We start from the raw sequence: 27,706 nt of genomic DNA, 5'->3' as shown, positions 1-27,706 counted from the left end.
AGGCAAGTGCAACAAGCTTAGTCCGAGCCATGTTTGTTGAGGAGAGACGTCGGGATTTACTTGTGTGGTGGAGGGAAAGACAGCATAGTATATATGTAGTGAAGCATGCATGGCTCTCTAGGCATGCAAGCTTATTTATTACACACGGACAACATGGTTTCTAAATGAAACAAGGGAATAAGGAATGGTTATTGGCTATTGGGTGATCTTGACTGACGGTTCCATGACCTTCATTAGCTAGCCAGATTTAATTAGGTTGAGAGCTTTAATAAATGACCGACTCATGGGTTTTCTCCATGCATCGAGATCGATCAAGGTGCTACTGCCCATAACCCGTAGTTGGTAGACCTAACTGATAATAATTTAGTACATCATACCGTACTTTGTTTTTGATTTTTTGACCTTTGGGAGCGTTGGTGGATTCCAATAGTACAATCTGGATATAGAAACAGCGAGCATTATTTTTATTTAATTAAAATTACTTTCTTCGTGTGCTTTGAATTAATTGCAGTTTCGAAGCCCTACGCATGACCTAGATTAACCAAGTTCAAGTCACAGACCTCGCAGATGGATTCGAAACTAACCATTGAGAACGTTTGTGGACAATGCATTCCCTGTGTCATTTCTTGGGGATTGGCGGAAAAGGTTACCTAGTGTTAATTTAGTCGAAACAAGATTACCCGGCCCAAAGTTTCTATCAAAATATAGGCTTTTTTCTGTTGAGCTCTATCTTTTCCTCCCAATGAAACAAGAAACTTTTTGTACTGGTGATTAGAGCAGACAATGGAACAGTTCAGTTACTTTCAGCTTCGAATCATGCTGCTACAAGATCATTTGCAGCTTGTTTTGTAAATAGTGATTACCCTCTTTGTGCTGCTTTATCATAATGTTTTCCATGCATGTTGGGGGCTGCAGTGTTTTCAATTACATTTCTCTAAGATAGTATTCTATTTTTTAAAGGGAAAACCACCGTACACAAAGGCTAATAAAGATATTTTGGGGCATTTTACAACGTTACGATATACTATTGGCCGGCTCTTCAGTTGGTAACTACTGAAAGCAAGGATAAAATTTGAAATCGCATCGAGCTGGGATTGACCCGGAGCCTCCAATGCACACTTGCACTCTAAAATAACTTAGCTAAATATAATGGAGTACAGCGTACCTAACTCTTGTTAATAGCTGATGAGCGTAACTAGGCCATATATATATAACTGGGTTAAGACATTGGATTCCAGTGGGCCAACATTAATCTACGGTCAAGCGAGGTCCAAATCAAGACAAGATTTAGATCACATATTCTACTATGACATGGTGCTAGTAAGTATTAGATGAGTTTCTAACGATGACTGCTTGTGAATCGACTTAATTTGTGCATTTAGCTCAACCAAGGTGCTATTGCCCATAATCTCAGAGTCAATAGGCGTCGTTTTTAAATCTCAACTGCTATAAACTATCTGACAGCTTGTCAATTGACGTCATGTATTTAGCTCAACCAGGGTGTGCCCATAATCTCTGGTCGATTGGCCTCTTTTTTCAACCTGGACTGCTATAAATTTAGTATGCTACCATAACTTTTGATAGATTATTTGTGAGGGATTTGGAGGTTACGAGTAAGTCCATTCTGGCTTAAAAACAGCGAGCTTTTTGGGCACTTAGAATCAATTTCACTGTAGCTTAATCTGTCTCCTTGGTGATCACCGCTAACTTTCGTCAACGTAAGCACTCCCGTCAACTCGCGCCATGCAACGGGGCTCCCACACGGGGCCACCAACAGCAAGTTAAACCCGAGAGTTTATAAGAACGGTTTCCGCGTTGTTTTCCCAATAAATCAAGATCTTTCTTGCAGCGTTGACTGACTTGTATTGACAATGGAAGAGTTGATGCTGTCAGCTGGAATTAAAATAGCTGTTACAAAAATATTGCCGCTTGTTGTGTTTTGATTAGCCTCGTAGTGCTCTTTCCACGAACTTTCCACATTGGCGATTGCAGTCTATGTTAAATGTACTTCCCTCATTAAAATGAGGTCTTTCAGATTGTTAGCCGTCGAACAGTAATAACGCTGTCCTTATCCATAGAGGTGTATTCAGCAAGCACTGTTAGTAGTCAACGTAATTTTATTAAAGATTATTTGAGAAATCAATTAATGACGATATGAGGAATATTTGGAAAGTTTGTGAGGTACTACGTTTTCTAAAGTCAGAATTTTATTTTAATGTTAATTTAGAAGTTGGAAAAGGTTTGAGATTGAATTGAGCCGCAGCTGATACACTACGTACAGATTGCACTCACTTGGCATCAATTGATTGAGCTGATTTTCATTCTTGGCTTGGTCATGACCCCTGTTTGAGCCTAATATAGGACGAAGGTTGGAAAAAATCCAACATGCGTCGTATCAGATAATCCGTCTGGTCTGGATATAGGTGAAATTTCCCAGCTGAAACTCTTGTAGTTTGCTGAAAAGAAAGTATTTTCTTGAAGGATTAGGCCCGCTGCTAAGAGGATTAGGCTCGTGACCAAGATAGCTGGATTTCATTCATATGGTTTTTGATGATTTCTTCAAATTAAATTGCCAGGAATTAATGCAAATCAGCATTGTCAAAAATTATATTTAGAGAAGTCAAGAAACATAAACAATTATTTGCAAAGATATATGCAGTCTTTATTCAAAAATAGGGATGACAATTTACCCTAACCTATCGGTACCCAACTAACTCGATCCTAATGAGGCTGGCTTTATCCGATCCATCTAGAGTTGGTCTTGATTTCAAAATCAGAAGCAGGTATTGAGTGGGTATGAGTAATGGTAAAATCCCTCCAGAATCCAACTTGAATAAATATAACTCTACTAATCCCTTTCCGTCCTTTGCCTAGTCACTCCACTTGCTTGTCTCATGCCTACCATCATTTGGTTGTCTCCTCTTTAAGCTGATCGAACATTAGCCACGATCTTCCTATCGGCCAACTCAATACTAACCTGTCCTTCATTTTGTTTTGTTTTGCCTTCAATATTATGATCATATATTTTTGCTTCAGCTCCTGAAACTTCTTGTTATAATTATGGATTTTTGCTCTAATTCCCATGGATCCAAGTTACTTCAATTTATTATTTTATTGATTTTTAACTTCCTAAAGAACAGTATTTTTATTTTATTGTGTTTCATTATTGTTAAAAATTTAGTTTGTTATATTGATGTTTTAAATACTTATTTTGTTTAGCGTCAAGTGAAGTACTAATGTTTACTTTGTGTCATTTCTGGAACTTTATTAGATCTGATCCATCTAACTGTAAAGAGTCTGGAGAAAGGTTTGACAAAAAGTTGAAAACAGACGATAATAGAATTAAACCCAGTTCATTGATTCGTGCACTTTATATCGACCACCTTTATATATGCACGTCTATTTCCGTAAATGTCTTACGGGCTTGAATCCCCTGATGAAAGCTGGAATATAGTTAGAATAAATGACTAAACTAGGGTTTAATTGGAGACGTTGTTAATTATTTCCCCGCGTACCCAAATGTTGCTTCGCACCTATCTTTGCCAAAAAGGGGATGTTATGTCCAGGAGTTCTCCAAATGCATTTCAATACTAGTAGACCAGCCAGCTTGCCTGCAGCTTGCTGTTTTACTGGTATAGCAGCATAACTTGTTGATACTTGTGATCCAAGACCTTTTCAAAAATTATTATTAAATAATGGTGCTAATGTAGAGGTGGTATTTGGTGATCTAAATGGGATCAGCATGATGATTTAAGATCACCGATGATTCAAATCTTAGGATAATCTAATTCTTAATGATCTAATATCACTGTATTTGGTAGGTTATAGTCCATCAATTATAGATCATCAAGTAATCACATATAATTTGTTTGGTATTTCAAAGAAATCCAATATTACTAATCATATAATATCAAAATTACCTCAATATATTCAATCAAAATATATTTATTAGTCCTATAAATTTATTAATTTATAAATATCTATTAATTATTATTGTAGAATTAACATTTTATTTATACTTATAATATATTATTTGTAATACTAATATTTATTGTAATTAAGAAAATATGAAAAATAAAAATAATATACTAAATAATCTTATATATCAATATAAAGTACAATAATATATTTTACTATAATTTAAAATTATTATTAAATTATCATATGACAATAATATGATTAATAATATATTATAATATAATGAATCATAAGTATAATATAGCATTAATATAATATAAAATCATATGTATAATATCAATATTATAATTAATGGTAAATTAAAAATTTTAATTTCTTTTTGTTGGACTGAGAGATGTTTTTATCCTTCAATTTTAGTTCAAGATCACTGTCTTAGGTGATCTTAGATTTCTAACCTTAAGGATGAATATTCTATCATTAGGTTGCATGGTGATTTTAAGAGTAGGAATAATTTAGAATTAATGTTATATATGATTACTATAGTATAATTAAATACGGTGATCTCATCATCTTTACCATATCATCCCCAATCTTGAGATTATTATCCCATACCAAACACCCTCTAAAGTTGTGGCTCCATAATATTTTGTTCTCATTTTTTTTTTGGATTATAGTGTAATTTATTATTTACAATGGTTTGTCAAAGACAAACCCTCTTTTGGTGCGAGAGTCTCACTAAAGTGTTTTCTCACATTTTGAGAGATGGATGGTATTTTAAAAAAATATACATATTTGTTTAGAATATAAATGGATTGGATTGGACCAGATGAGTGATCTTGATCTGATCCGATTTTTGATTGGATCAAAATATTAGATTCAAATTTAGTCTAATAAAAATCGCATTGGATCGGATCTATATATAACCCAACCCTGATCCATGAAATACGGACTTGGTTCTGGTCTGAATTTGAATTGGTTCGAGTTTGGATTATAAAAAAAATAATAAAAAAAATTATAAGTAATTACATGGGGTTCATTCATCCATCCAAACTTCTTTTTAGAAGGCTATATATATTCTAACTCATACTCGACCCAAATTAAATTGAACCAATTTGAAGTAATATGAGTTTATTTGATAGCGTTGGTTAACATCAGTTGCCCTCCTGCCTTCTGAGATACATTAGACCTATAAGCTTTAATGGTTTAAGTTTTTATAAGTTCTGTCTTTAGACAAAGCTTAAATTCTTGATGTAAGTACAATAAAAATAGTACTTATGACTGATATTATTATAATAATTATTATTTATCTATGTATTCATCGAATCTCGCTGTATGATATAAATTTTTATGAGTTTTTAACAAGTTTTCCTACTGTACTTCAACTCCGTTTCAATGTATCGAATACTTTTCGCGATAGTGGTCGGAGCTTCCATCACCTCTTATATCACACCCTCTTTTAAATACTCAAATAAACTACAAAAATAATTATCAAATTTATTACAAATAAATTAATTATTAATACTAAACCATCATCAAACGCCTCTTGTCTTGATTAAAATATGTTCATTTGAACTTGCTAAATACTAATTGATCAACTGATTCAAATTATAGCTAACAATAATATAAGCATATATCATATTTTGAGTGTTTGGATCTAATATTAAGTTCGGATTAGATCAAGTCAAATTCAGTAAATCTAAATTTAATTTAAAAAATAAAATAGATCTAATTTTAGAATCTGATCCAATTTCGTGAATCTTTTGAAATAATTCAGATTGAATTTATACGGATTAAATTGGATCAAATCATGAGTCAATCCGATCTATTTGTAGTCTTATGTTTGTTGATACTTTTGATTGTCGGATCCACCCAAGAGTCAAGTGAAGTATGGCAGATAAAATAAAAATAAAAAAAACACTATATGTACGGATAAACAACAAAGTAGAGACAGAGAAGAAAGGACTAATTGCATTGCTTTATTTTGGTATGCCTAATCATACATTTATTTAGGAACAGAAGCCCCTTTCTATTTATTTCAAAACAAACACCAGACGCGCACGCCACACGGACACAGACCATGACACAAGTGGGACACCGGGCGGAACCAATTCAAAGTGGGCTCCATTACAATTGTAGGGCTAGTATTTACGGGTGACCGTAGGCCCCACCGCTCCCATATCCAGATCCGTACCCTGAACCGTAACCAGACCCAAAGCCAGAACCGCCACCGGCACCTCCGCCTCCGCCGCCACCCTTCCATACTCTCCACCGTAGGTGCCACCTCCCTCGCCGTACCCAAACCACTACCGAACCATAACCCGATCCGCTCCCACTTCCATTCCCACCACCGCCTCCACCACCTCCGCCGCCACCCCTACCATACCCTCCACCATAGTTACTGCCTCCCTCACCATAGCCAGATCCATAACCGGACCCGTACCCGGACCCACTTCCATCCCCATTCCACCGCCGGACCCGCCACCACCTCCACCACCTCTTCCATACCCTCCACCATAGGCACCGCTTCCCTCACCATACCCAGACCCACTGCCGGAGCCATAACCCGACCCGCTTCCACTCCCATCACCGAAGTCACCGCCACCTCCACCACCGCCTCCGCCACCCTTCCATACCCTCCACCATAGGCACCGCTTCCCTCACCATACCCAGACCCACTGCCGGAGCCATAACCCGACCCGCTTCCACTCCCATCACCGGAGTCACCGCACCTCCACCACCGCCTCCGCCACCCCTTCCATACCCTCCTCCATAGGCGCCACCTCCCTCACCATAACCAAACCCGCTGCCATAGCCGTACCCTGATCCACTGCCACCTCCGCTCCCACCACCCGAACCTCCGCCTCCTCCACCACCTCCGCCTCTTCCATATCCTCCACCGTTTGCTCCCCCAGCTCCATAACCGGAGCCTGACCCGTACCCACTTCCCGACCCATAACCAGAACCACTACCTCCCCCTCCACCACCTCCACCACCACCACCGCCACCACCACCCACCACTGCCACTAGATCCACCTCCTTCACCATAGCCAGAGCCAGAACCATAGCCGCCTTCCGAACCACCCCCGCCACCTCCACCTCCGCCACCACCGCCTCACCACCCGCCACCAGCAGATGTCAGGATTCGGCCGGCCTCCGAAAGGCTAATGCTAAGCAAAATTACGAAGGCAACAGCAACAACCTTAGTACGAGCCATACTTGTTAAAAGAAGCGCTGTGAGATCGAGTTGCGACTCAGAAGGACAGAAAACACGAGTACTTATAGCAGTGCATGAATGACTCTGAGGGCATGCATGCGTTCTCATTTCAATTTATTTATTTGGAGCGGACATGGTTTCTCGTCTAAAAAGAGGAAATAAGAGGATCCAGTGGCTCGCGGCTCCTCTTGACTAGCATTTCCATTCCATTATCTTTAGCTACCTTTGGCTTGAGAGTTTTAGTATAGGGAGGAATGATTAACTTGTGGGTTGAGTCCGTGTGTCTAGATCCACCAAGGTGCTAAGCTATCAGCTTCTGGTTGGCGGGCCTCGATCTTTCGACCTTACCCGCCACAGATTCAGTAGGCTACCACCATTTTTATGGAATATTATTTGTCCTTTTAGAGTTGGTAAGGTTGAACAGTCCATCATGACAAAGACGGTAGGCGTTATGGATAACAAGATCGATTTGATTATAGCTCAACTTGCTACCTTGTCGATCGTCGGGCAATGCTGGTCAAAACCTCCGCGAGTTTAAGATGTTTTCTTAAAGTCACAGAGCTCGCAAAATAATTCTGGGACAAAATTAAGCCAGGGTCAATCACCGAAAATGTTAAACTGTAGATAAGGTGGCCCTCGAGGCTCCTAGCGTCATTTCCCTTCTAATTCTAGCGCCGTTCCTAGACCAACAATTTTTCTGTCATTGTTGATATCCTTGGACGATGAAGAGCTGAGTTACCGTCATGCTTCGAATCAGCTGCCACAAAATCTTTGCTGCATGTTGTGTATACCGTGTTTGGTTTCGTAGTGTTCTTTCCATGAACTTTTGTTCATTGCGGCTGTGATTATGGTTCTTAATTAAGATAATACTGTCATTAAAAAAAACAACATATCTCTCTTATTGTAATCCACCACTACCATTTAAGAGTTAATATAGGGAATTTGTATGTCTGCAGGATAATGCTGACCTTATCCACAACCGTGCATTCACCTAACATTGAGATTGCTCAACACAAAACCCTTCTAGTTCAATTTCTTTTTCCTTTTTTTTGTGTGTGTGTGTGTGTGAGAAACCCATCAGCTTCCGGATTGGGAGCATTTCGAAAATTGGTCATCTACAACTGATATTGGTCCAATATCCAGAATATGATTTTAACTTAGGCAGCATGTTTTCAAAGTTATGAAAAATTCGAAATTTCAAAGTTGATCTGCACTTGCTCTGTGTTTTCTGTATCCTTTCTGTATGAAGACTATATGTGGAACGTGTGTGTTCGGAATTTGAACAGAGCTCTAATCGCTTTGTGGTTCTCTCTGTCTGAGGATTATAAATTCTGTTTTGAACAAAGCGGGGTAGCTCTGCTACCTCTTGTTCACATCCAAAAAAAAAAGACTTCGATTCTTTGAATCAACCAATGCACAATTGGGGTTACTTGGCTAAAGGCAATGGGGTGTATTTTTTTTGGGGTTACATATAGGATAATATGCCTAGAAATTTAATCAAGTCCTCTGGAACCATCGGCAAAATACTAGCAATCACGATCCAGCCGAAGACTGGTGGAACAATTGTCTAAGAATCTAACACAAAACCCCATCCAGTGCTTGTCGCGCAGCCTAGTCCACTGCTTGATTTGCCTCGCGATGCACGTGCGTAGCTTGGAAAAGGGGGACAGCCTCCACCAGAAAATATCCCGCAATAGAGGATTTCTTGTGTTCCTACACATGGAAGTAGAACTAATCCAAGAAACCGTAGAAGAGTAATGCTCTATGCAAACATATTGTACCTTAAATTGGAGAATTGCAATGCCAAGGCCTGCTCAAGCTGCCAACGCCTTCGCATGGAGCACTGAACAAGACATAAGCTATTTTCCTATAGCAATTGACAAGCACCCCTACTCATCTTGTTGTGGATGTGAGCACCGGATTGGATCACTTTAGGCTTTTAATCTAGTCTTTCATCTTATTTAGGTATTTCATCAAACATATCATAGGCATAAATAAATAAGCACAAGAAAATAAGAATTTATGTGGTTCGGCAAAGATACCTACATCTACGGGAAGGAGGAGCAATCCACTATATAAACTGTCTCTAATTAGATACAAAAAAGGCTACACAAATACTCAAATTAAAAGACTGCCGAATAATTACAAGAAAGGCAACAAACCGAATTGAAGGCAACAAAATACACCGATCAAACCAACTTTTTTCGATTTCAATGATAGATCAAGAGAAAAGCATACCGATCCATTGATGAACAACTCAATAGGAAAGAACAGAGGCACTCGGCATCGAGAGATAAAATAGAAAAATATCGACACAGAAAGGGAGTCACCAGCGTGCAGAAGAGAGGATGCCTTCGGTGGCTAGAACACCAAAATCAGAACAGAAACCGAGGGCGATGAACCAAGGTGGGGATCGAGATGAGGGCTCCTTCTAATCAACCGAAAGGGTTTTGTCTTCCCCTTTTAAAAAAAGAATCCGTCCCAAAAAAAAAACATAACCAGAAACAAGAAGTTAATACCGACTAAAAGAAGATTTTTGTCCTTTTGCAAAAAACCCCTTCAAAAAGATATAATTTAGAGCAAAGCCCAATATAATCAACAATCCTCCTCCTTGCAACAAATCATGTATCTTGTATCAGAAGTGGATTGAAAAAAAAATCTCCTTCCACGACAAGCGTCGAAGGGCATTAACTTGTGCTCACACCAATCAAGTTCAGGAAAGTCTGAAACTTAACTGCTAGGATTGGTTTAGTGAGCATTTCAGTCGGATTATGAGCAATGTAAATTTTTTGAAGTCGGACATCATCATTCTCCACCAAATCTCTGATGAAGCAATATCTGACATCCACATGCTTAGTGCGTTCGTGATATATCTGGTCTCTGAAAGATGCAAAGCACTCTGACTATCACAATGAATATCCAAACAGTCCTGCTCGAGACCCAAATACTGTACCAACCTTTTTAGCCAAATAGCTTCCCTTGATGCCTCTATCAACGTCATATACTCTGCTTCTGTAGTAGACAAGGCAACTGTAGATTGTAAAGTAGCCTTCCAACTGACTGCATAATCAGAGAGAGTAAATACATATCCGGTCAATGAACTTCTTTTGTCCAAGTCACAAGCATAATCTGAATCACAAAATCCTGTAACAGTGCAACTACTCTGTGTAGAGAATAACAATCCCAAATTAGAAGTGCCTTTTAGATATCTAAGTATCCATTCCACAGCTAACCAATGAGCCTTCCCAGGCTTATCCATATATCTGCTCACCATGCTCATTGTCTATGAAATATCAGGTCGGGTACAGACCATTGTATACATGATGCTGTCTACTGTACTTGCATATGGCACTCTTGATATATATCTCTCTTCATCCTCAGTCTGAGGACAGACTCTAGCAAATAATCTGAAATGACTGGCAAAGAGAGTAGTGACTGGTTTAATGAAAGACATACCAAATCTATCCAAGACTTTCTCAATATAACTATGTTGAGTAAGAAAAAGTCTACCTACCTATTTGTCATGAATGATCTCCATCCCAAGTATCTTCTTTGTCGATCCAAGTTCTTTCATCTCAAATGCAGTACTGATCTCAGCTTTCAACTTCTGGATGACTGACATATCCTTGGCTGCTATCATCATATCATCCACATACAGCAATAAGTAATAAAAAGATCCATCTGAAAGCCTCTGGTTATACACACAACTGTCATATGGAGATCTGTTGAATCCATGGTCGATCATAAACCTATCAAATTTACGGTACCACCATTTTGGAGATTGCTTGAGACCATATAATGATCTCTTGAGCAAACATACATAATCTTCTTTGTCTGGAACCTCAAAACTAAGTTACCATGAAGAAAAACTGTCTTGACATCTCGCTGTTCCAACTCCAAATCCTGAGAGGCAACTAAAGCAAGCAACACATGGATAGAAGACTGTTTGACTACAGGAGAAAATACCTCCTTGTAGTCAATACCCTCCCATTGACTGTAGCCCTTAGCCACCAACCTGACCTTATATCTAAAATCTTGAGGACTGGCTCCTTCCTTCTTTTTGAAGATCCATTTGCAGCCAATTACCTTCTTGTCCTTTGATAATTTGACTAATTTTCAAGTCTGATTCTTTTCTAAAGATTGTAGTTCTTCGACAATAGCCATGGTTCACTGTTCACCCTGTGAACTACTAATAGTCTTCTGATATATGATCTGCTAATCATCAATGGTGTCTGCAACACTCAGAGCATAATAAACTAACTCAGCGCAAGCAGAATCCTCAAAATCATACCTTTGAGGTGCTTTGATCTAACCCCTAGATCTATGAGTAGCAATGTTATCAATCTGATCCTGACCTTGTGTGGTAACCTCCTCCTGAGTCTGTATTTTTGCATCTGTCTACTATTGCTGCTCATTCTAAATATAAGTATCTCCATTTGGCTGCTACTACTGTGATCTAATAGTCTGATCAATATCCACAATAGTCTTATCCTACTGACCCTGACCCTCATCTCTCTGAGAAGAACTAGACTGTAGCTACCTTGAAGGAGTGGCTGTCTCATGAAATAATGCTACATCCCTACTGACTAGAACTCTTTGGGATCCAGGCTCTGTGCACTATAGTCTGTAGCTCTTCAACCCATTTGCGTATTCAAGAAATACGCACTTCTTAACCCTGGGGTCCAACTTTCCATCTCTTACATGTGCATAAGCTGGATGCCCAAAGATTCTAAGCACTGAATAGTCTGTAGGTCTTTCTGTCTACATCTCTTCTGGAGTCTTCATGCTCAATGCTGATGCTGAAGATCGATTTATAATGTAGCAGGCTGTGTGTGCACCCTCTGTCCTAAAATCTCTACTTAATCCAGAACTGGATAGCATAGTTCTGACTCTCTCTAATAGTGTGCGGTTCATGCGTTCTGCTACACCATTCTACTGAGGTGTACCCATTGTGGTTTAATGTCTGACAATACCCTCTGACATGCAAAAGTCATCAAACTCTATAGAATAAAATTCTAATCTATTGTCAATTCAAAAGGTTTTCACCTTCCTCTCAGTGTGAAATCAACCATAGCCTTCCACTACTTGAATGTGTCAAACACATCACTCTTATTCCTGATGGTGTATATCTAGACTTTACAGGAGTAGTCATCAATAAAAGTGAGTAAATACCTGGATCCATCCTTGGATGTAATTGGGGCAGGCCCCCATAGGTCAGAATGAACATAATCTAACATACCAGTTGTCCTATGCAAGCTTGTAGAGAAACTGACCCTGTTTGTTTCCCAAATACACAGTGCTCATAGAATCTAAGTGCATCAACCTACTGATCACTTAGCAGACCACATCTGCTCAGCTCCTATAAATCTTTGTCGAGATGTGACCCAATCTCTGGTGCCACAAGTGTGTCAAATGCTCAATAGAAGACTGTACTGCTGAAGCCTGTCGAACCACTATACTGCTATCCAAATAGTAAAGGGTGACACTCAATTTACCTCTCAATAAAGTCAATACTCCTTTATTGATAGTTATGAATCCTCTACCCCATCTACCCTCGAAATCTGCACTGTCGAAGCATGTACTAAGAGAAGGTTCCTTTTCAATTGAGGAACATATTTACATCATCCAAGGTCACTATAGTGTTTGCGTTGGATTTAATTTGAATTGTACCAACACTTTTACTTTGCAGATACCATCATTCCCAAGAAGAACGGTACCCCCCTCATATGATCTAAAAGAAGAAAATCATTACCTATGGGGTTCACGTGGAAAGATGCTTCAGAGTCCACAATCCAAGTATCAGCATGACTAACACTGCAAGCAGCTGTAAATATTGCATCATCTTTAATACTACTATGACCTCCTGATGAAACTACAACTGATGCCGAATTTGAAACTGTTTCTTTATCTTTCTATTCCTTCTCTTTTTTAGACTGTAAAAGTCTATATTCTGATTTTCAGTGGCCTAGCTTTTTGCAATAGTGACAAACACCTAGTCTTTTAGGCTTAAACTTTGATCTAGTTTTGAACTTGCTTCTACCTTGTCCACCATTCTTCTGTTCACAGGGTCCGGTGGTCCACGGGGATCCGCATGGATCGAGCAGGCATTTCTCCTTGGTTTCTCGTGGTCTATGGTGGATTAACGGACGTTTTCCTCTAATTTCTCATGGTTTAAAGGTGTTTTCATAGATCGATTGTGCGACCGGACAGCTTGGAGCGTTGTCGGTCTTGATCTGATGGTTCAGAGATCTGTTTGGGTGCTATGAGGAGTCCACGACTCCTATTTCTGCTCGGATTCAGGGCTTTAAAGGCCCTTATTTACAGAAAAGAGATGGAAGCAGTTTTGGTTGTTCGGTAGAGGATAGCAGCAGCAGAGGTAAGGTGCCGATGTCGATAGAGAGCAGAAGCAGGGTGCTTCAGGCAGACTGTTAGACAACGGATAGCAGTCGTTTCAGGGATTCAGGGGAGTCTTCCTAAAGAGAGAGCTTTTGTGAAGGAGAGTTTTTTGTGAGGGAGAGATTGAGTGTACGAAGGTTGAGGGTGTGATATTCTCTTATAATTTTTTTTTTCTTTTAGTGAAACTTACATGTCTTGTGGAGACGAGTTTTTTTTGACTGATCACATATTTGATTGTATTTTTGTTTTATTTCTTCTTTTTTCCTGCTGCGATGCATGGTATCGAAAAAATTCTATGAAGGTGGTGTCTTGGCAGACATCTCCAACGTAGGGAATATACACAACTGCTATAGCATAACGGAGCTCCTACTAAATTTCTTAATTTAGAATTAAACACCCAAGGCAAATGCAGCTGTGATATTTCTATAATTAAATAAATAAAGGAGGAGAAGCTACGTGGAAACCAATAGGCTACCAAATAACCTGGAGGCTGGACAAGGCATAAAAGATAAGAATTCATTGCAGTCTATTCTAAATCAGTATCCCGAAATAATCTCCACGTGAAAAAGAGACCCCAAAGCATCAGTCTGAAGTAATAACTGATTGTGAGAATCAAAATCAGACTATGAATAATAGCTAAAATCACCGAACAAGATCTTATGAGCCAAATGATCTGCCACTTGGTTTGGCTCATGACGCATATCGGAAACAATTATATATATGTGACAGATTGAAACTAATACATCAAATCAAGAAGCAAAGGATTATCCATATGATGTTGTCACAGTGCTTTGTGCAACTAAGAAATTACAGTGGCAGAGTCACTATTAGCTTGACTAGTTGGTATTCGTTTAAAAGTCTATCCTAGCCTTAGCCTAAATACCATCCATACGTTTGTAGGTCTAGAGGAAGGAAAAAAATCCATGAAGATTTTTTCTGCCTCCTCCAAGATTTACTAGGAAGGAAAGGGAAATTTTGGATTGATATAGACCTTATCCAAATAGATTGCTCACTCCATCAATCAAATAGGAAATTGAGCACAAGCATATTAGTTTTTCCAAACAGGCTCTAATATTGCACTAAACATGATTACATTGTCTCTAAGATAACTGTAAAGCTGTTCATTGATGTGAATTCACTAATGGAACAAGAGCAATCTATAAAAACGCTATTCTAGTACAATGTCAATTTGTCTAATCACCAATATTGGGAAGCTCGCTCAGGTCCCAAAAGGACTGTGCTACAACTATACCCTAGCAGCCATGGATATGGGTTGGGTTAGTCTAATTTTTGATTATTGAAGAACTCACTTAAAAGGACTAGTCAAAAAGTTACTAGTTAACAGTCCTTGACCAAGTTCTTGACCTTGCTGAAGTACTCAACGACACTTAATATATATCTGATGTAAGACTATAAATACACTTGCACAGTCCTCACATTAGGATTGCTCATCGATAAGATACAGAAATGGCCTGTTAACCTGAGATCGTTCAACTGGTCTGATATTTTTATCACTACTCTATCTGCTTATTTCTTATTGATTTATATTTTTCCCCAAGGGCTTTGAGAGCGGTAGAAGATGCATGAACCGTTAACTAAACCCCGTCACTAGGAAAGCATGCTAGTGTGAGTCATCTCGCGGAGCAACCAAAAATTCTGCTATCCTGTTCTAGCAAGCAAAGTCGAAGCTAGTTCTCTGATCCCATTATAAGGTCCATCATGTAATAACTATGTTCTACTCATGCTACTTTTCCTCATCCCTTTTTTTTATTGATTTGCTTTGTACATAATTTTATCTATGATATAAGATATTAAACTTAAACAGCCCATCATTACGGGATATATATATATATATATATATAACTGGATCAAGAATCATAAGTTGGACAATACATATTATATTAAATATTTAAAAAAGATCTGATGATTTAAATCATCCGTTTTTGTCGTTTTATTGTTGTTTCTGCCGTATCTCCGCACCAGCGATGAAGTCTTCGAACCTTTTTTCAATGTAACTCGTCCTTGGTTCCAACTCTATTTTTCTTTCTGTAAATAGCCTCTCCTTAATAAATACAGGCTGCTGGTTCTCTCAGCCTCCTTTCAGCCTCAAAAAAAAAAAAGTAATAATAATGAATCCTCTCTATTAGAGATCCATACTAAGCATGGAGGAACTGCTGTATCGCAATGATTTATATGCACCTTTGGAATGTGATGAAACTGAACCCAAAGAAAGTTATGAATGATGGGGAGTGGAAGAAACTTGACCGGACAGCTGTTGGATTCATAATAAAATGGCTAGATGATAGTTTGTTGCATCATGCCTCTACTAAGACGTCAACTCACTATGGGAGAAGTTTGAGTCTCACCGGGAAAAGGTATTCTTGATCAGAAAACCAAACAATTTGAAGTACAAGAAAGGGTGTCCAATGGCCAAGCATTTGAGTGAAATGGAGACCACAGTTAATTAATTAGCTATCTTCCATGAAGATGGACCTTGATGATGAGCTACAGGAATTGCTACTTTTTAGATTCTTGCCCCATTGTTGGGAAACCTTGGCTGTGTCTCTAAGCAATTTGGGTCTGCAAACAGATGCGGTCACCATGAATCAAATGGAATGAAATTTATTAAACGAAGAAACAAGGAGGAAATCTTAGGTTCTTTGCAATCAGAGGTAGTTGTTATTGAACAAAAGGGAGAAGCAAGAGACCTTTACGGGCTACGGGACTGTGAGAAATCAAGGGGCATGTCATAATCCAGCAAGGGACCGTCTTGATATTATTACTAGAAACAAGGGCATGTACGGAAGGAACACAGAAAATATAAGGACAGGAAAACCGAATGTAACTTCGAAGCCGGAAAGTCTATTTGAAACCACATCAGGGGATGTGGGCAATGTTCTCGTGATGATGCTTCCTTTTGTCTCTCAGGTCAAGGCACTCCCTGGATGGTTGTTATCAATATATCATGCCAACCACGATCTTATGCAGTGAACGGTCTGAAACATAGGGTACTGTGCATCCCTCGGTAGTCGCCATTAGAAGGTCGACGGCATACATTGATGGCTGTCATTCCTGTAAGGACTTATCGTATTTCTTATAAAAATAAGGTTTGGGTTGCATCTTTTGAGCAGAATGATTCGCTTCGCGAATGCAACCATTGGATTGCATAATATTAACTTCGAGAACTGTACAGATACATAAAAAATAAAAATAAAAATATTTTAAAATATTCATAAAATATAATTTAATAATTAATATCTTAAAAAAAATCAATCGCTCTTCCGAGTGAAAGATATAACCTGAATGCATAGAATTGATAAATTTAGTGTTCCCGAAAGTGAAAATAACAGCACGTCAGAGATCATAGTGGTGGTTGATCTATGCATTGAAACCAGTCTTGGTTGCAAATTGATGATATCGTGGAATGTGAGGCTAAGCAATGATTGACCTAACAGTTCTACCAAAGCCGAAATGAAAAAAGAGTTATACTTGAAATTTCTTTCCGTAAAAATAAGGTTTATGGATGACATTGTAATCCCAAATAACTTCTGTGGTACATATCTGTTTCTCAAAAGTTTGAAAGAACCTCTCATCTTTTGTAGAAGAGAGATAGTATTCTTACTAAGAGAGAATAAATTTCAAGAGTTTAATTCATCCATGCGCATACGAGTTACTAGGAACAGTGCCCAAGGTCAAGCCCAAACAAGCCCAATGAAACAAACTATATAACCAATCCAAGCCCATTAAACTCAAATCTTCGCCCAGTTTTTGAAACCCAATTTTAACAGAACAGACTTTTGCATGCCTGATTGGAATTTTGAATTTTTCGCTAATCAATATCGTTTCTATTTAAATTTCTCCTGAATTTATTAGGAAGCTGGTAACCATGTAGATTTAAAATTCTTTTATAAACTGCATAGAGTGTGAGACTTGTGCTGTTCTGTAAAAAACTAGCCCTGCATAATTAAAATTTTAGCTTGGGATTTGATAATTTAATGAGAATTTAGTCTTGAGATGAAGGAGTTTTCTTTTTAACTTCTTTATCTTCTATCCTCTTGTTGCTTTCCTTGAAGATGAAGAGAGTTTATCCAGGTTTCCCTGGTACTTCTTACCACAAATTTGGCATTTGGTACCCTTACAAGTTTGATGTCAATAATTATGAGAGTAGATAGCAATCTACTCAAGCTCTTGGTATCGCTTGATTTTGAGCACATTATGTTAAAATATAGGAGAAACTGAAATTTGTATTGAACAAGGTTCAACACTTAACCTCATCCATTGGATGCTAATGGCCTGTAAATTCATAACCAAAGGTGAGAGAGTATAACTACTCATTCACGGTAGAAAATGATGTTTCTGATCCAGCTATGGCTTGGTCAAGATCTTGTTTTGAGACTACTAAATTGCTAAGGTTAATCTTAACGTTTAGCAATATTGTCCAAACCAATCTATACTAGTCAACCTCCAATGTGTTATGGATATGTGGCCTATTTGTCTAAGAGATTGCCAAACAAAATATTTTCTTAAAAGACGAAGGAAAACACAACAATGGCTTAACTAAGTTATTTAGTCTTAAACCAAATAATAGCAGATATTTCTTAAGGGTTTGTTTGATTGGAAAAAATCTGGCATGAAAAAATAAATCTCATGTTAGATTATCATATTTGGTATGAAAAATGAAAGATAGATGGTAAAAAATTGATGGGCCTTATATTTATTTGTCAGAAAGAGAAGATAAAATAAATACATGGAAGGTTGGTATTTGATAAATTCTCGAGTGATAGTAATCTATACTTAACAAAAATATCCTCCATAAAGCTGCATATGTAATCATTAAATTTGTTTAATACATTTTCAAATTCATTCAATAAAATTTTTTATAAAAATATTAAGATGAAGATGACATTATGTAAAAGGTTATGTGATTATAATTATTATGTAAACACAATTGAAGATGATAATTCTTAGAGCTGTCAAGACGGACCGGTCCTTCCCGACCCGCTCTGATCCGTCCCGACCCGTTTAACTGACGGGTTGGAAAAACTTCAACTGACCCGACCTGCCATGGGTCACGGGTTAAATGGATCAATCCGTCAAAATTTTTAAAAAAATTCTGTAAACATTAATATAAATTGAATTTCGTATTCAATTTGAGCTCAAATCAATTTATCAAAGTCTCATATCTCAATTCTTAGAGTCATAAAATGAAATTGTCCAACTTAAACTAAATACTTAATACAACTCAAACTTAAAAGACTTTAAGTTTCAATTTTCAAACTAATTTAGAGGCAAATCAAAGTTTCAAAAAATTATCCTCCATATCATTATTGTGGTCCTCATCATTCAATTCTTCATCTTCTTCATTTTTTTATCAATTATCTCTTCAATAACATTAGAACCCTCTTTTAATATATATATATAAAGAAACGGGTTAGTCCGTCCTGACCCATCGACCTAAATGGGACGGATTATTTGATCCACTTTTAAATGGGTTGCTAAAATATAAACCTAATCTGTCTCATTTACATAGCGGGGCAAGCCAACCCGACGGACCCAACCGAAATTGACAGCTCTAATAATTCTATCTTAATATTAAAAATATTTTATTTTGAAGGATATATTTATAAATTTGACTATATTTTTATATAGATTTACCTCCAACCAAACATAGTAATTTTTTTCTAGTGTTATTTTTCAGAATAATTTTTTTACCAACTGAACATAATAAAATTTATTTTTCTCTGCAATCATTTTTTTTGGATAAATAATTTTAAAAATTATCAAATTATCCCATAATCTAATATACCCCAATCAAATGGATCCTAAAAGAAACTCGAGTTTACAAGAAAGGAAGCTCTATGTTGAAGAAATGGGCTAAACCTACCGGTGCGTGTCAGCACTTCTAGATTTCAATAATAGAAAAGGATTTGTATGTGTTGATTTCTTAAGAGTGACAAGCTAGAAGAGGTGGTGAATATAGAAAATCATAACCATAGAGATATGTAGATTAGTTTCAAAAAATTTTGATAAATATATGTAATCATATCTTTTCTGAAAAAAATCAATTATTGTTTATATCTTTAACATGCTTATCTTTTTGTTTGAATTGGCTAATATTTTTAGCACAACACTAGGGCCATATCCAAAGTTTTAACCTTGGGTTGTCATGCTAGCATTCATAAGTATCTTAGAAACTTTTTTGCTATGTATTTAGGGGGTACCTCAAATGTTTTCCAAGTTTTGAAGCATTCAAGATAATTTATAGCATCAATGAAATTACATATAGTATGGAAGGGGTCAAGCCAAGTTAAGAAAGTGAAGATATAATTCTGCAAATAGGTGTTAGCTACTGCATATGATGGTTGGGCTATGCCTCGGTTTCACAAAAGGAATAATTCTTTATGCACCGCACATGGTGCAGCAAAAATGCACCATCCTATATCTTATTAGGCCACATAGCCACCACTTTTCAACATGCATTTACTATCTGCAGTTTTATTTTTTCATTTGAAATTTTGAATGATAAAAATATCTCTCTTTTTTTGAAAATATGATATCCTGTGGCCATATTGTGACATCCTACAGTCAAATTATAACTTCCTGCATAGCAGAAAGTCAATTTTCTTTCAAAATCATAAAGAGAGAAGGATAGTTTTATCATTGAAAGTTTATAAAATTTTTAAATGATGAAAATATCTATTTCTTTCTTACGACATTATGTGATTAAATTATGACTTGCTGTTATGTAGGAAGTCATAATTTAAGCACAGGATATCATAATATAGCCATAGAATATCATAATTTTTTCAAAAAAGGATTAACATTTTTGTCATTCAAAATTTTAAATGAAATAGCGGAGCTACAAACATTAAATGCATCTTAAAAAATGATGGCTATATGGCCCAATCAAATGGGATGGTATATTTTTGCTGCACTATGTGCGGTGCATAAAGACTTTCTCTTCGTAAAAGAAAGCGGATGACTATAAGCTCATCAGCAAGCCCATTTAATAAAGCCTTTTTGTCTTTTTGGGTTGCACTGCCAAGTAAAAATTGTAGTTTCATGGATTTTGAACTTGTCAACTAAAAAAATAAAAAATATAGAAAATTTTCAAAAAAATTTTTTTAATCTATTTTATAGAAAAAAATTCATAGTATGTTATATTGGATTGTTTCAGGACATTATGATATAATCAATCCTAGCTTGGGGTTTGTCCTCTTAAATAGACTTTAATTTATATAAGTTATCATCTCTTCCTTCTTTCTCAATTAGTTAACCAATTATCGGACTCATTTCCAAAGGAATATAGAAAACAAAAAATAATTCTAATTGAAGAAAATCTATTGTATCATTTGTGGTTCATTAAATTTGGACCGGACTAGCTGATTCGATCAGAAAATTGATGAACCAAAGTCTAGTAGGTTTGTTTTTCTTTACAAAAATGAGGTTGAACTATATAAAAACTGCTGATCTTGCCTTTTTTTTTTTTTTTTTTTGCCAAAAACTGGTAACCAAGTCCTAGTTTTGAATTAAATCTGTATTAAGATCGGGATATTATGGTCTCTTTCAGGTTTAATAAAAATAACAATGAATTTTTTTTTTCCATGGGTCTTGATGCTCTCTCTAATGCGGATGGAGACTGATGACCTCTCCGGCAACACCCTCTCCTATTTCTCCCTCTTCCTCCCTCTATCTTTCATGCTCCCTCTTCCTCCCTCTCTCCCTCAACCAATGTCTCTCTCCTTCTCTTCCCCCTCCTTCTCAGCCTTTGCTGTCATGGTCAGCCACAAAGGCTTGTCTCTCTTCTCATCCTCTCTCTCTCTCTCTCTCTTCACGTGGGCAAACACATTTTTCGCTTGTACCTCTCTTTCTTCCCCCTCCCACCACTCTTCCCTCTGGTACTTTCTCCTGCTATGGTTGGCAACTCCAATTTTCATTTGCCCATCTAACTTTTTTCTCTCTCATTTAACTAGAAGTATATATAGTTTGAGATGTGATAATTGGATATTTATTTAATTAATATTAATATAATATGCCTTATAGAAATAATTAATAACTATTTAATATTTATGCTTCAATTAGAAATAGTTAAGATTATAAATCCAAATTTCATATATTTTGGAATATGGTATGCATACCTTCATTACTTGCTAGCTTCACACACACACACACACACACACACACACACACACACACATATATATATATATATATATATAGTTATTATTTATTATTTTGTATATTATGATATGTAAATTATTTGGAACTTGAGATATTGTATAAGCAATTTTGATTTATAAAATATAAAATTATTTATAAAGTTTTTATAAAAATCTAAAGTTTCTAAATATTTTTTTCTGATGAATTAATCAGGCAGTCAAATCACAAATAACTATGATTTCCAAGAGAGTCACTGCATGTTTAATAACGAACAGAAGCCTTTCCTTTATTTATTAAGTAGTACAGGCGGGAGCTTAGCACCAGTTAATTATTCATTACAACCAAACTAACAGGCACATCCTTGAAAGGGAAAATAGAAAATGATAGAGAAACGGAAAAGGGGCGCAGAAACATCAAAGATACGGAAAGGGCTTCACGCAATCATAGGTGTATAGGATTTAAGGTTGACCGTGTCCCTCACCACTCCCATAACCAGATCCATATCCTGATCCCGAGCCTGACCCAGAGCCCGAACCGCCGCCGCCGCCGCCGCCGCTTCCATACCCTCCGCCCTGGGCACCTCCTCCCTCACCGTATCCAGACCCGCTTCCGGATCCATACCCGGACCCGCTTCCATTTTCACTCCCGCCGTCGGAGCCGCCACCTCCGCCACTTCCATGGCCTACACCACTAACCTCAGATCCACCTCCTTCACCATAACCCGAGCCGAAACCATAGCCGGAGCCAGAACCATTCCCAGAGCCACCACCCCGACCTTCACCGCCACCTCCGCCACCACCACCAGACGTCAAGAACTGGCCTGCCTCGGAGAGGCCAATGCTTAGCAAAACTACGAAGGCAAAAGCAACTAGCTTGGTACGAGCCATCATTGCTAATGGAGGGTTGTTAGGAACGAGTTGTGGGTTACAGTGGAAGATAGCACGGGAATTTATAGAGTTTCATGCACGACTCTCAAGGCATTCTAGTGGCCTCACTTGATTGGCGCGGCCAGAGCAAGGTTTTTGGTGCGAAACGAGGGAATTCAGTAAGATTTTAGCCATTGGCTAGTGGCTTATCTTTGCAAAATGTCGCCATTTTTTTTTTTTTTTTTTTTTTGTTAAAAACAAAATGTCGCCATTTGATTCACTAGCTCTACCTATACCTTTTTTTTTTTTTTTTCTCTCGATTTGCTATATCATACTTATCCATAAGAATTAGGATATAAAATATTTAAAAAATAAAAAAAAAGTTTCCATAGATGAATCTTATAATATAGTCTCTGAATGGACATAAGTAGCTATCTAATCATCTATATTTTTAGCTTTCTTATAAATATGTATTGCCTCAAAAAAATCAAGTAAAATACTAATCACCAATAATTCTGACAAGAAGGTTGAATTGAGTATCTATAAATGATGAGTCCGAAAGCCACTTTAAAGCTATCAAGGAATCTCCTTCTAAGTAGATGTGAAAGGCTCTCGAAGTATCTAAAATATATCACTTCAGTCCCTTCCGAGCAGCACGCAATCTGATCATTGAAACTATTGTATAAATGATTCTAATGCCACCAGCAGCAACTAGAGCATCACTAGCACTTCTAACAAAACATACTCCACGAAAAGCAGTATTTTTTCAAATACCATCATCTAAGTTAACTTTGTAAAAGGAGAGGTAGCTCTCAAAAGAAATATATCATATGAGGAATTGCATAAGTTGCATCGAAAGAACTTCAAATTTCTTCTATTACTGGAGATCTTTCTGATATCATAAGGAGAATTAACCTACTAGCACTCCATCTCAAACCTTGGAAAATAAGGTCATTCCTAGCTAGCCTAATATCATAATGCACTATATTATATCAATGCTGCCTCATTTCTCTCTTACCTAAAAGATATGTCGTTAATAACCTAAAAAAAATCATGGAAAGTATACGAGTCCTAGATTGGGGCTTGCCTCAATATCCAATATGCCATTTTGCATTGTAATATGACATGAAGAATAGATTCCTCGATATCTAGATATAAGTCACACTATATTGAAATGTGAAGACCGTACTAATTAATTTAAAGTACCTCCACTGGGAAGCCAATGCCAAGCAAATTTTTACATGAATAGAGTAGCTCTAAGATGGACACCCAATCTCCATACCCCGTGGATACCATATTTTGGCGAAGGTCCAGATAAAAAAAAACTTATATATATAAATATGATACCTTAATTGTAAGACCCGAATATAAACCACCCCCCTCCTTCTCGTCTCCTCTACCCACTCCCCCCCCCCACTAAAACCTATCTATACTGTCGTCGCTCGATATCAGAATATATAGAAAAAAATTTTATCGGCTAACTCCTTAGCAAAAAAATTAATAAACTAAGTGTTGATTCCATTTCTTTCGACGGCCACAAATAGATCCCAATTCAAATAAAGAGACTAGCGTGCAAGAGAGGTGGATCATAAATCACATTAATAGATACTGCATCACCAATACACCATTTGAAATTAAAGTATATTAATGAAGCACACGAGCAAATCCTCCTGCATATTGGAGAAGCACTAGGAGGACAACTGGGATAGACATAATGATTCATATTTCGCCCTCATAAATGAACTCTAGAGGTCACCATGGGATACTAGAAATCTTGCAGCATGTTTTGCCATGACAACGTCATACCTAGCAACCAACAAATGAATCCCCAAACCTCCATCTAGATGGGCTGATATATTTGGTTTCATGACATCAAATACACCCTCTTTGATGTATTAGATGAGCTCTATAAGAAATTCCTGATAATGCCCTCTAGTTTTATGAGTATACTCTTGGAGATAACAAAATTTATCATCAAATAAATAGGAAGCGCAGATAATATTGACTTAATAAGAGTGACTCTATTCATCGTACGTAGATAAAATCTTTTACAACCAACCCACCAACTTGACCAAAAACATCTGTACCAGATTACTATAATTGATGGTATTTTAGCCGTGATGGGAACCTCTAAATACTGCCAAGTTTTATTAGATTCTTTAGTGTGATGGTTGTTATGGTCAAGTATAGGTAATTCTGGACGCACTGTCTGGTGAAGGTATTAACCCTTAAGTTGCATTTGAGCATATCGAGGACTCATCCACTAAAGCAAGCTCGACCAAGGTGCTAATTCCCATCTTTTCAAGTCGGCGGGCGTTGTTTCTGGACGTTAATGTAAAAAGTTGCCACCTCCGTTCAAAAAGTTGCGAGGCTCTGTGAGTAGGTATTGGTCCCCCTTGGTAAAAAAACAAAAAACGCATGCCTACTGTGACTTGTTAGATCCATCACCAACCTCCTTGGCCCGGAAACGAGAGAGCTCCCATGTTGCTGGTCCAAAACAGGGTTCCATGGAGAAAAAGTTCTAAAGAAAAGATTGGCCCTTTCAACTACTTCTCCGTTTTTATTTCCCATGAGTCAAAAACGATTCCTTGTGCACCGTGGATTTTAGTGGAGAATTAACGGAACCAGCTGCTACAAAATTATTATTTCTATATATATAGCCGGCAACTGCAAGCAATGTTCGGTTAGCCTAGTAATGATCTCTCTTCATTAACTATTAATTAAATCTATAGCTGTGGATTTTTAACCATATTTCTATTGCAACACAATTATGTCTGAGTTTTTTATTTTTTATTTTTTTTGGGAATACCAGCAACTGACCTATAACTATACCTGAGTTATTTATTTTCATTTTTTGAAATGAAAGTGCATGTACTGCGAATTACAAAGAAATTCTGTGTCCTAGTGTAGTTGTCTTACGTAGACGCGCGTTGAAATGTGCATTCCACTTGGACTACGAGGAATCAGTACAAATATGTTTGACTGGCCTGTTGCAATTATGTGATTTGCTGTCGGTTCCTCCGTCAAAAAAGATCTGCTATATGCTCAATTTTCAAACTATAATTATAATCTAGGTATTTTGTGCTAGTCTATTACTCCTACTTTGTACCCAAAAAAAAAAAATTTTAGGGGGTACGTACCAAAAATGAAGAGAAAAATAAAGGATATCTACCATGAATTTTTGTAATATAGGATGGGGTTAAAACCTGGAGATCTGTTTCCATCCTAAATTGAATCCAAACTGTGCATTATTGGGTTGAGTATGTCCAAGAATACACGTACATAATTTTTCCGATCTAGACCTTGGTCTACTAAATATTTATCTAACCGAAACCAGCCCAATTCAATCACCCACATATATACACATGTATGTATAGTATAAGCTTAATTTTCATGTACCCTATCTAACCTGGATCAGGACCAAATCTATACTCAATATTTTGTCCAATACGTTTGAGTTTATCAGTAAGTGAGTAGTCTTAAGGGCACAAAGGCAATTGAGGTTTGCATAAACTCTCCTTTATGCGAGAAAAAGGTACATGGTTTTGCAAAATGTGATCCCATATATACCGAATTGCAAAAGAGAACAATCAGTAAAATGGGAACCTTCTAGTTGTTGTGAGATCAACACTGAGGACTTTTTTTCGCTCCGAGTAATTGCGGGAGCTGCAATGGATTATACCTGGACTCAATCGGCTAGCATATATGCATCCTTTTTCCTTTTCTTTTTTATTTTTATTTTATTGAAGGAAAGGCTTGTCTATGCAAATTTGAGTCTGTCACTTGCAAGGTGGTACTCCATTGGAGACACAGGTTTTGGCCATCATGGAAACCTTAAGAATGGCTAGTTTTTCCGGTTGATAATAATAGCGGAAAGTGACTGTCAAATTGTGATGAGCATACTGCAAAATGCCTCAACGGGAATGCGGATTGTATAGGTCATAGAAGCTTTCAAGGAATGAAGCTAGACTATGAAGTTATGTGCTTCATAGCATATAGTACTTGTTGGGAGTACAAATGTGCTTCATCCCGATCCTGTTTTAATTAAGGAAAGGAGGAGGTGGGAGTTATGGTATTGCTAGGCTCCTTCCACTTAAAAAAAAAAAAAAATTTTATGGTGAAATTATTAATGATGAAAAAATTTTCATCGTAAATAATAAATATTTACGACGAAAACGAAAATTCATCGCTAATAATAAAATGTTTATGACGAAAATAATTTTTCATCATCAATACTTTTATATTAGCGACGGAAAAAGAATTTCATCGTAAATAATAAAATATTTATTTTAATTTTAAATTTTTAAATATTCATGATAAAAATATTTTCATCATAAATAATTTAAGTATTTACGACAGAAAATAACAATTTCGTCGCCAATATTTGAAAAAAATAAAAAAAATTAAAAATTAAAAAAATTATAAATTATTTACAATAAAAATTTTTCGTCATAAATAATCGAGTATTTGTGATGGAAAGCTCTTTTTATCGTAAATACTTAATTATTTATGATGAAAAATTTTCGTCTCAAATATTTAAAAAAATAAAAATTTAAAAAATTTAAAAATTATAGATTATTAGTGATGAAAATACTATATCATAAATAATTGATTATTTACGATAAAAAATCTTTCTATCACAAATACTCTATTAGTTATGACGAAAAATTTTTATCGTAAATATTTGAAAAAAATAAAAAAATTTAAAAATTTAAAAATTACAGATAATTTGTGATAAAAATATAACGTCAAAAATAATTGAGTATTTGCAATGAAAAGATCTTTCCATCATAAATACTCTATTAGTTATGATGAAAAATTTTTGTCGCTAATATTTTAAAAAAAATAAAAAATTTTAAAAATTTAAAAATTATAGATTATTTGTGATGAAAATATTATGTCATAAATAATTTAATATTTACAATAAAACTAATTTTTTATCATAAATACCGGTTATTTACGATGAAATATTTTCATCGCTAATATTTGAAAAAAATAAAAAAAATTAAAAATTAAAAAATTATAGATTATTTGTGATGAAAATATTATACCAAAAATAATTAGATATTTACGATGAAAAGATCTTTCCGTCGCAAATACTCCATTAGTTACGACGAAAATTTTTTGTCGCTAATATTTAAAAAAAATAAAA

General features: G+C 36.5%; 1 protein-coding gene and 1 long non-coding RNA gene across 2 annotated transcripts; both read right to left on the bottom strand.

The window, feature by feature from the left end:
- Nucleotides 1–8,430: 8,430 nt before the first annotated feature.
- On the bottom strand, nucleotides 8,431–9,607 carry LOC105043021 (uncharacterized). The gene is made up of 2 exons (XR_012140865.1): nucleotides 8,914–9,607; nucleotides 8,431–8,845 (listed from the first exon to the last, which is right to left on the bottom strand). It is a non-coding gene; the product is annotated as an uncharacterized lncRNA (long non-coding RNA).
- Nucleotides 9,608–22,000: 12,393 nt separating this feature from the next.
- Nucleotides 22,001–22,575, bottom strand: LOC140856922 (uncharacterized). Its single transcript, XM_073255135.1, has one exon. The coding sequence runs from the start codon at nucleotides 22,573–22,575 to the stop codon at nucleotides 22,147–22,149; it is 429 nt and encodes a 142-aa protein (XP_073111236.1). The 3' UTR covers nucleotides 22,001–22,146.
- Nucleotides 22,576–27,706: the final 5,131 nt, after the last annotated feature.

This window comes from Elaeis guineensis, chromosome 4, assembly GCF_000442705.2.
Source record: "Elaeis guineensis isolate ETL-2024a chromosome 4, EG11, whole genome shotgun sequence".
Taxonomy (NCBI): Eukaryota; Viridiplantae; Streptophyta; class Magnoliopsida; order Arecales; family Arecaceae; genus Elaeis; species Elaeis guineensis.
The sequence above is the reverse complement of the archived record's forward strand: the minus strand, read 5'-3'. Positions and strand labels throughout refer to the sequence as shown.

What these genes read in the sequence shown, in the direction of transcription:
- LOC140856922 (XM_073255135.1), bottom strand. Translation starts at nt 22,575, where the DNA reads ATGGCTCGTACCAAGCTAGTTGCTTTTGCCTTCGTAGTTTTGCTAAGC.